Source organism: Bactrocera neohumeralis, chromosome 5, assembly GCF_024586455.1.
Source record: "Bactrocera neohumeralis isolate Rockhampton chromosome 5, APGP_CSIRO_Bneo_wtdbg2-racon-allhic-juicebox.fasta_v2, whole genome shotgun sequence".
Taxonomy (NCBI): Eukaryota; Metazoa; Arthropoda; class Insecta; order Diptera; family Tephritidae; genus Bactrocera; species Bactrocera neohumeralis.
In genome coordinates this window covers 55,785,592-55,794,488 of record NC_065922.1, presented here as the reverse complement: position 1 = coordinate 55,794,488, position 8,897 = coordinate 55,785,592, and the positions used below count along the sequence as shown (strand labels likewise).

Below are 8,897 nucleotides of genomic sequence, written 5' to 3'. Positions count from 1 at the left end.
TTGAAGCGTGAAATTTCTCAGCCAAAAATGGGAGTTAACATTTGACAAAGGGAAAACACATTTTTTAGTGTATTCTGCTTACTACCTACTACAAAAGGAAAAGTACCGTTATGAAGAAAATTGTTTTTGTAGAATTATTAGACTTACCATAGAAATAACATCATTTGTTTTTGTAACGGGAACGCATTTTTTAATATTTCACAGAAATATAATGTCTTTATAGCAATGAAAACAAACTGTACATATGTATGTACATATATGGCTATCCTATATAATAACAATTCATATCCTCTTAAAAAATAATTATTATTCCACCGATATACAAAAAATAAGAATTATTGAAATTTTAAGAATTATGAACATGATTTAAAATTTCCATTTTCAAACTTTCCTGCATTTCCTCTGGTTTCTTTTGCAGAAGTTCGTCTAAAAATGTTAAAAATGCCTTATTTTTAGACTCCTCTTTAGGAGAGATTACTCTCTCAATAATACCACAAAGACGAATGAAACTTTCGTGTGCACCACTTTCTTGCACTTCCTCCGATTTTTTCTGTAAAAGTTCGTCCAGCATGGCTAAAATTGCCTTATTTTTGTGCTCCTCTTTATTAGAGAACACCGTCTCACCATTGCTGCAAGGATTACTCGAACGTTCGGGTGCCTCCACGCTCAGACGTTTACGTTTTGACGCCTTTTTGGGTTTGGGTGCTTCGATGCTGGTTTGGCTTTCATTTAGTTCACTTTCGTCCTGCAGCGATTCTACCCAGAGGCATTCAGTGGTTTGATACGAGTCACTCTGTGGTGAACCAGCTGAATTACTGTAGTCTGGCTGGTCGTCGATGGACCATTGTGGGTTAAATTTCGTTCTATAAATAATAATTGATGTTATTAATGAAGTTTAATAACAAATACATATATGAATTTGTAACTTACTTTCTAGGATTGACGTGTTTCGTTAAAAAGCGCATTAACTCGAAATAGCACCACTCATTCTTCTCTTCCGCAGCATCATCTGTCTTCGATTGCTGCAAAACCACCTCCCGCACAAATCGGTCGCGTAGTGACTTCCAGCGCTGCTTACACTGTTCAACTATTGAAAGAATAAAATAATATAATTTTTTTTCGCTGGGAACTTTAATAATAATGAATGCTAACCTGAAGCTTCCGTTGCAATTGATGCTGCCTTCCATGCTTTCTCCTTCAACATTTTGTCCCGAAATAGAAGCGAACTTTTATCAAAAAGACAAGGGTGCAATCTAACAGCTTCGATTAACTTCTCCTCCATTATTAAAAACTTTTGTATATAAAATTTATTGTTAGTTTACTTTATTTGCTTTTCTTGTTTTGTGCGGTACGAATCAAAATAAATATGTAAAAACACCAGCTGATTGTAAACGCATAAAAAGATCGGGGCTGCCCAACTTTTAGTTTTGTTTCGCTTTGCTTTGCTTTGCTTCGTGTCGAAAACTTTTTGTGCGAACACACTCAGGTGAAGGCGTACCCAGTAGACAACTATCGGTTAAGTAACTGGTGAACTAGTCAAGAGTGCTAACAGAAATTTGTGCAAAAGTTTCTAGTAGTTTTAAAAATCTAACCGAAACTGTGGGGTACGTGCGGATATATCCCAGTAAATCACGATTACCGAAACTCCAAGATATTGGACAAACTAGCTAGAAAATAAGTATATGAAATGGTTATGAGACTTATAGTTTTTGAGATATTAAACTTAAAGTATGGAATATATCGATTTATAATGCCTTTTTCACTTATATTGTACACTTTTATATCCCCTAAAAAGTAAAGGAGGTTGCGCCTTAGGTGTCTACAATCCACAAACTAGTTGTTTCCCGTATTACTAATGTTTTGACGAATGCTTATTTTTTTGAATAAAAATCCATACCGATGCAAAATTGAAACATATTCACATCCTTACGTCAATTTTTTTTGCGAGAAGAACGTTGAAGCAATAATTAAAACAAATTTTGGTTTTTGCTTTTCAGCTGTTCAGATGTGGATTTTTTAAGACGGATTTATTAAATTTCTTTAACAATATTTAAACAATGTTGGATTGAAAATTAAATCATTCAAATTATATAAAGTTAACTTTTCTTGATGAACGCACTATATTAGCAGTAAAAAATTTTGTTTTGTGAAAATAATATATTCTGGTAACTTCACAAACTTATTTGCCGTGTAAAAAAAATAAATTCGTACTTTTTAAATAATTTCCAGCAAATAAATCACTTTTGTGCACATATTAAACATAAATAGGATTTATAATTTACAACAAAAAATATAAACTTATATATCAAAAAAGTTAATACAACTCGAATTTTTGTATATAAAATTATTCAGGCTGTTTTTTTGTTTTCCTCGAGAAAATTCATGTCATGTATGTATGTATGAGTTTTGGCTTTCGTTTTACGTTTAATTGTAAATTTCTCTTTCTTAAGTGTTCATTAATTTCGTTTTGTTTAAATGCTAATATCTATGCAGATAGAATATTTTTAACTTTAAGAATATTTGATGCTTTACAATTAGCAAAGTCCTTTTCGTATTTGAACGTATTTTAACGTAGTTTTTTTTTTGTTTTTGTAAATCGATTTAATCGCTTAGTAATTTGTTTCTTATTTTTACATCGAGAATTCTAATATATACTTATATATGTATTTATGATGTAGCCTTATAAATTAATCACTTTTAAACTTTGATTCTAAACTAAATACTCTCGCTTTTGCGGCTATGCGAAAATATTAATTCCTCACACTTTCACTATATAGTATGTATATATGTATGTACGAGCATACATAATAAAGTTTTTAGTGTGAATATAAAGAGTTTTCAAAGTCGCAAAATTAAATATCTAACAAAACATTCGTTTTTAAAGTTGCTAATATAATGATAAAAACTATTTTTTCTTGTAATAAAATCACTTTCGGCATTATAACGTTATACTAAACATCTTTTCATTCATAAACATTATTTAAATTAAATTATATTACAAATTTAAATTGTTATCTGGTTTACAGTTTGATATTTGCCTTTGCTATTTTTTACTTAATTCATTTTTAATACTCTTACAATGTTTTTGAAAAATATCACATCAGTTTTCAACGATTCAACGGTTCTATTTTTTAATATGTTCCTTTTGCGCATAACTGTGGGTGTGATGACTTTTTAGTCACATTATATCTGCTTTTATGTGTATAGTGTCTGTCTGTTGCAACAATTAATCACTTTTTCGTGTGTAACAATTTTATTGTTTGCTTCAGGTTATAAAACAATAATAACAGAAAATTATTACTTTTTATTTATTTTCGTATGTAATTTAGTGGTAAATGAAAGCAAAATACGATTTTAAAAATTTGTTCTTAATTTTTTTAAACTGCTATTTCACTTGTTTATTGTTGTATTTATATTTTTTCGTTTATGTGCTTTGCGTAAATTTTGAGGATCTATCGGATTTTTGAAAGGTACTTTTCGGTTGCGCTTGATTTGTTAACACTTTTGCCTAATGTTGAATATTTTTGCTTTCAATTGTTTTATTTCCATGTAATTTCTTATATTATTGTTATTGCAAATTCATTCGATTCGGTAATACAAGTTTGCCTTATTTTTTTGCTTGCCAGCTATTTATTTCAGTTTTATTTTTGTTTTGCTCGTTCGTTTTGGTTTAAATTCTATTTAGTTTCGTTTTAATACTTTTAAATTTACTGCTATATCATTCGTTAAACGTTTAATTTTTGCTTTAAATTTCTTAGCGATCACAACGGTTTGTTTCACAGATGAGTGTTTTATTTTTTGGAAATTTTGCAAATTTCTATGTTTACTTAAATCAATATAACTAAAGTCATATACATATAAATATATGTGGTGTTTACAATTTTTAACTATAATTAGCAATACCATTTTCTTCAAATAACTAGTTCGGTAGCAACTGTTTGTTAGTTATAATAAATTATAGGTTAGGTTGAAATATTAATATTACTTTAGTTTTATTGTTCTTTGTTGCTTTTTTACTAATTAATTTACAACAATACAACTTATCGTTTTGCTTATTTTAGTCGAACAGTTTTTAATCGTTTTGTTATTACTACAGAGTCTGATTTTTATATGCAAATTTTGTTCGGCAAGTTTTATTTCTCAAATGGCACGTTACCTCCAAAAAATTTCGCTTATGCATGTACTATTTGATTTATCGAATAACTGATTCTATATACTTTCTATTATGTTGCTATATACCAGTTTTTGTTTAAAGGCAGTCAAAGATTCAGTTGCTTGTCAATACAAAAATTTCACTATTTTATCAGATAATTAAATTTATTTAGTTTATTGTTACTCCAGTTGCAGTTGTGTACGTTACGAAAATGCTTTCGACTAATACAGAGTACTAACTTTCCAATGCACTTGCAGTGTGTGGCTGTGTAGTCTGTGTGTCTGGTCTATATATTGCAGGTTACAATTGGAATTTGGCAGCATTATTTCTGATATAAATTTGTATTTTTTCATTTCAAATTTCTTATATATTCAAGTTTAAAATAAATATATGAGATTCTTCACTTTTTCTTTGTTTTTTTTTAAATGTAACAAATTGGAATTCAACATAAAGTAGTTTACAATTTACATTAAGGCTAAGGTAATTATAACGACAAAAAAAAACTTAATTACAAATGAGTTCCAAAGGAATTTCTTATAATTCATATTCTTTATGCCGTTGATTCTGTGTCGCGAATTTTTCATGTCCTTAAAGTGCTTTTTTGTGTTTTTAAGTGTGTGAAGATGTTATGTTAGCATGAATAAAATTGTATGCTCTAATTAAATATTTTATCGAAATAATTTATAATCACTTGCAAATATTAAACAAATTTCGAGTTTCTCAGTACAGTTTACTATTTCGAATCAGTTCAGTTTCAATATCAGATTTTTACGCGTATTTGTTTCCGTTAAACATTTGAATTTCATACAAACATATTTTTGTAAATATATATACATACATTTTATGTATGTGTGATTATGTGTCTTGCATGCATGTGTGCCAATAATACACGCTTGTCTTAAAATACCATTAGTATAATGCTCCTCATTTCATACAAAGTATAATTAAATTTACAATAATTTAGTTTAATTAGGTTTAACTTAATTGGTAGTTTGCATTTCGAATTGTTTGCGATTTTGCAGTTTAAGGCATTTCAGTTTAGCATCCATATTGGTACGTTACGTCTATGATTTCGTTCAATTTTGATTGATTGTATCCATTCAATGGTATTGTGTTCAAAATTTTCAATTGCATGGTTTCTTTTCTTTTGTTTGCTCGTTTGGTTTTATTTTAAACATTATTACTTTAAAGCACGTTTTGAACGGTTGCACATTAACTAGTATTATTTAACAGAAATTCATTTAAATAATTGAGACAAGCATACATTTTAATTACTTTGTAATTATTGATAATAATAAAAAAAGCGTAACGCTTAATAATGTTATCGCAGAGAGGTGGTATGTGTGTGTTTGTAGAACGAAAATTAACAGCATTAATTAAAAAATGAAATAAACAGAAAAATTAGTATGCAAATTTATACATGAACAAATAAGAACACTTACTCTAAACACTAGTAAAAAGAAAGAAAATTCACTACTATTATCTTTCATATTTATGCGTACTACAAGCTATGATATTAATTACGTAATTAGTTATACATGGCGTATTGCATGTAAATAGAACATTTAAAAGTTATCGTTAGTGTAAGTATGTATTATGTTTGCACTAAGCAACTGGATTACTTATAACGCACTTGTAATATAACTTTTGTGTGTGTATGTGTAGATTCAAATCACGTTCACTACCACCCAATTTATGAAGTGAAATCAATTATTACGCTTACCGCTAAACAGAAAGCGAAAAAAGTATGTTTAGTACACTTCACGCACACCTTTTTTTCATTATGCCTAACGCGAATACCCTTTCCAATTTGCTGCGTTCTGCTGTCGAAAATAAGTTCGGCGCTTGACTTTAACCAAAACGATTCAAAGCGAAATTGTTTACCAAATTTGTAGTGTGCTCGTCTAAACCGCAAATTTCAAGCACGTTTTCGTTACGCGTTTCTGAATAACGCATCGACTTGCGAAATTTCAACAAGTCCAATATAACGAACCTATGAAATAAAAAAATTTACATTAGTTATATATACTTACGTTAATTGGCGGATTGTGGAAAAGTATGCGTCAGTTAAAATTTACAATAAATTTTGCAATTAAAAATATATAAACATTACAATGAAATTAAATTCAAATACTTTTCCTACAAATTAAAAAATATGCGGTACTTACTTTGCTTTTGAGTTTTTCTTTTCGCGATATTTGTCTAAAAATTTGCACAGAAAGTCGGAATTATTTTTTGGATTACCGCGCCCAGCTGTTGGTACAATGACGAGAAATACATCATACACCTGCTTACGTTCCATAGCACGCAAAACGGGCGTTATGAGACGTTGGCTGGTTTTTGTAATCTACGGTCAAATAATATAAAAGGAAACTTTCGGAAAATAAAAGCAATTCCAGTGCCTAGTAACTTACATCCAACAAATCACAATAGTCAATCGCATCTTCTACAGTTATACCAGCCTCCCAGGGCATCTGACCCAAAGTAAGCTTGTCATCGATCCAGTAGAATACATCGACTTCCTTCTCTCTTTTAAAGTAACCGAAAGCCAAAGCTATTGCAGCTTCGAGAAATCCCAATTTTTTGTGATTCTTTAGAGTTTCTAAAAATATGCAATAAATTTGGGTAATTTTACCCGCACACATGTATATAAACAACAAAACACTCACTTTTCCTGTAATTTTTTTGTATATTTATTGTGATGTGCATACGCAAGCCTGTGCTTTGATTGTTGCCAAAGGACTGCTGGTAAAGCTGCTTAAATAACGGCATTTTCAGCGCTTCAACTCGTTTGGGTGCCAACTAGTTAATTCGATATAATTATTTTTGTACTTTAAATCGCACCTTTACCGTTATACTTACTTTTGCTATGTCATCTCGCATACCCAAGTCACGCATTTGCATCAGGAACACAATCGGATGAATATTGTCCTTGCGCAGTAGTTTCTTATTTTCGAACAGTGTCTGGCACAATTTCATTATTTTTGGGTTATCAAAATGATAACGTGCCAAATTGCGCCAACTCTTTAACAGTTGCAAATATGACATAGTTGGTATTAACGCCTCCATAATAGGGCCGAAACGCAGTAAATGATTGGGCACTTGACTGTAACGTAATTTGAATTTGCGTATAATTTTCAATGCCTCTGTCTTATTCTTGGTTGTACGTAGTTTGCTGACGGACAAGATAACGGACGGTGACAATTCCGTGTTACTTTGTGTTTTTTCTAGATCTGTGGTGGCTGTCTTTGCAATTTGCTGTGTTTCCTCCACTTGTGGCTTAGCGTCTGCATGATTTTCAATAGTTGTAGCTTCCTCACTTGATTCAGATGATTTAAGTAATTCAGTACATGTTTTGAAAAATGGTGTAACAGTACCCACAGCACCGATGGTTTCGTCGTTAATATGACATAACTTAATAAGCGCTTTGTGCGTAAACCCATGTGCACCGCGATGCGTTAGCCACATTTGACGTAACTCTTCGGGTGATTGATCTTCATACCAAGCTGTGATGGCTTTCCGTGTCGTATTTGTGAAGCCTTTATGTTTCAATTCACGCTGGATGAGCATAGCATATTTGCAAAACATGAAAAGATCTTCATCATTTAGTATTAACGCCGGAAAGGCTTTACGCACTGATGTTTTCCATTTCATGTCAACATCACTAGCCAAATAAGCGGCATATACGAGAAGCGGCTATTTGAGAGAACATAAAAACAAACAAAAAATTGGTAAATGTTGAGAACAGCGGCATTTTTTAATTTACTCAGCAAGTACATGACAAAGAAATGTTTAATATTCACCTCATCTCGTCGCACGAGTGTAGTTTCCTGCAGTGCTTGTCGCAAAATTAGAAGCATTGCTACGTCATCCAGTGATTTGCAGAGAACCTCTAATTGCGGCCAGTATTGCCCAACATTGATTGAGCCTCGCAGATGTATATATACGGGTTCAAACCTGCCAAGATAGCAGAAGCGCCGTAGCTTATCTTTTGCATCCAATTCCATCGGTTAGCTTTTCAATAAGCCGTATTTTACACCCAGCTGCTTTGTGATGACGAAAAATCAAATATTATTAAAAATTTGTTAACCATACATGCAGCTACTTACAACGCCAAAGTCTTTAAAGTTATCGTCACCGTCCGCTTTCACTGTATTCTTTTTGCTCTCCTAAAGTCTACGGCCACAGCCCAAATTGAGGCACGCAAAACCAATTCTTGCCTCAAAGCGAACCTAATCACTCGTTATAGCCTTTGTCGTAAATATTATCGTGCTTGTTTAAGATTTTAAAATGTAAAAATGGTCAAACTCAAGAATGAAATGAAGAAATGTGCAAACAGCACAAAACGTAGTGAAATGCAAATTGCAATAGCTCTACTTTATCTTGGGATGACAAAGGTTCGGTAGAACTCATCGATAAACGAAAAGGGAAGGGAAAGTAAATTTCGATAATTGTGTTTTGGCATAAGCTTGTATTAAATGTAGCTTAAAATTTCGAAGAACTAAGATATTTGCAGCAATATTAAAAACTTTAACTCGGTAGAATTCTGCAGCTAAAACATCAACAATAAAGAACATATTCCGAATATGACGTACATACTTATGTTGTAATGATTTCGTATCTCTTGCAGTAGTACATTACTCATTAATTTGCTATCGATTTTCGACTTTGAGAAATAAATTTGTCGCTCTTTACACATTTCCAATCAGAAACAGATGACAAAGAAAATTATACAAAACGAAGC

The 8,897-nt window shown here is 31.4% G+C and overlaps 2 protein-coding genes across 7 annotated transcripts; both read right to left on the bottom strand.

Moving 5' to 3' along the window:
* Positions 1 to 163: 163 nt before the first annotated feature.
* Positions 164 to 1,401, bottom strand: LOC126757922 (uncharacterized). Its single transcript, XM_050471849.1, has 3 exons — positions 1,153 to 1,401; positions 931 to 1,087; positions 164 to 863 (listed from the first exon to the last, which is right to left on the bottom strand). The coding sequence occupies exons 1-3, from the start codon at positions 1,280 to 1,282 to the stop codon at positions 347 to 349; spliced, it is 804 nt and encodes a 267-aa protein (XP_050327806.1). The 5' UTR covers positions 1,283 to 1,401; the 3' UTR covers positions 164 to 346.
* A 1,413-nt stretch (positions 1,402 to 2,814) lies between these two features.
* On the bottom strand, positions 2,815 to 8,530 carry LOC126757914 (RNA-binding protein RO60). Of its 6 annotated transcripts, none has more exons than XR_007666796.1 (8): positions 8,263 to 8,530; positions 7,957 to 8,196; positions 7,016 to 7,849; positions 6,823 to 6,955; positions 6,568 to 6,755; positions 6,322 to 6,500; positions 5,877 to 6,146; positions 2,815 to 5,464 (listed from the first exon to the last, which is right to left on the bottom strand). XR_007666796.1 is itself a non-coding variant. In XM_050471841.1 (7 exons), exons 2-7 carry the CDS (start codon positions 8,158 to 8,160, stop codon positions 6,005 to 6,007), a joined length of 1,680 nt encoding a protein of 559 aa, XP_050327798.1. In that variant the 5' UTR covers positions 8,161 to 8,199; positions 8,263 to 8,530; the 3' UTR covers positions 2,815 to 6,004. The 6 variants fall into 6 exon arrangements, 2 of the variants coding, with proteins under 2 accessions (XP_050327798.1, XP_050327797.1); XR_007666797.1 differs by having other exon boundaries at positions 2,815 to 5,427; XR_007666795.1 differs by having other exon boundaries at positions 2,815 to 5,369.
* Positions 8,531 to 8,897: the final 367 nt, after the last annotated feature.

Bases quoted from the DNA above. Each gene is read 5' to 3' on its own strand.
- LOC126757922 (XM_050471849.1), bottom strand. From the start codon at position 1,282: ATGGAGGAGAAGTTAATCGAAGCTGTTAGATTGCACCCTTGTCTTTTT. The intron at 1,088-1,152 runs GTTAGCATTCAT...TTCTTTCAATAG, and splicing joins AATTGCAACGGAAGCTTCAG to TTGAACAGTGTAAGCAGCGC. The intron at 864-930 runs GTAAGTTACAAA...TATTATTTATAG, and splicing joins AAACACGTCAATCCTAGAAA to AACGAAATTTAACCCACAAT.
- LOC126757914 (XM_050471841.1), bottom strand. From the start codon at position 8,160: ATGGAATTGGATGCAAAAGATAAGCTACGGCGCTTCTGCTATCTTGGC. The intron at 6,956-7,015 runs GTAAGTATAACG...CGAATTAACTAG, and splicing joins TGCGAGATGACATAGCAAAA to TTGGCACCCAAACGAGTTGA. The intron at 6,501-6,567 runs GTAAGTTACTAG...ATTTGACCGTAG, and splicing joins ACTATTGTGATTTGTTGGAT to ATTACAAAAACCAGCCAACG.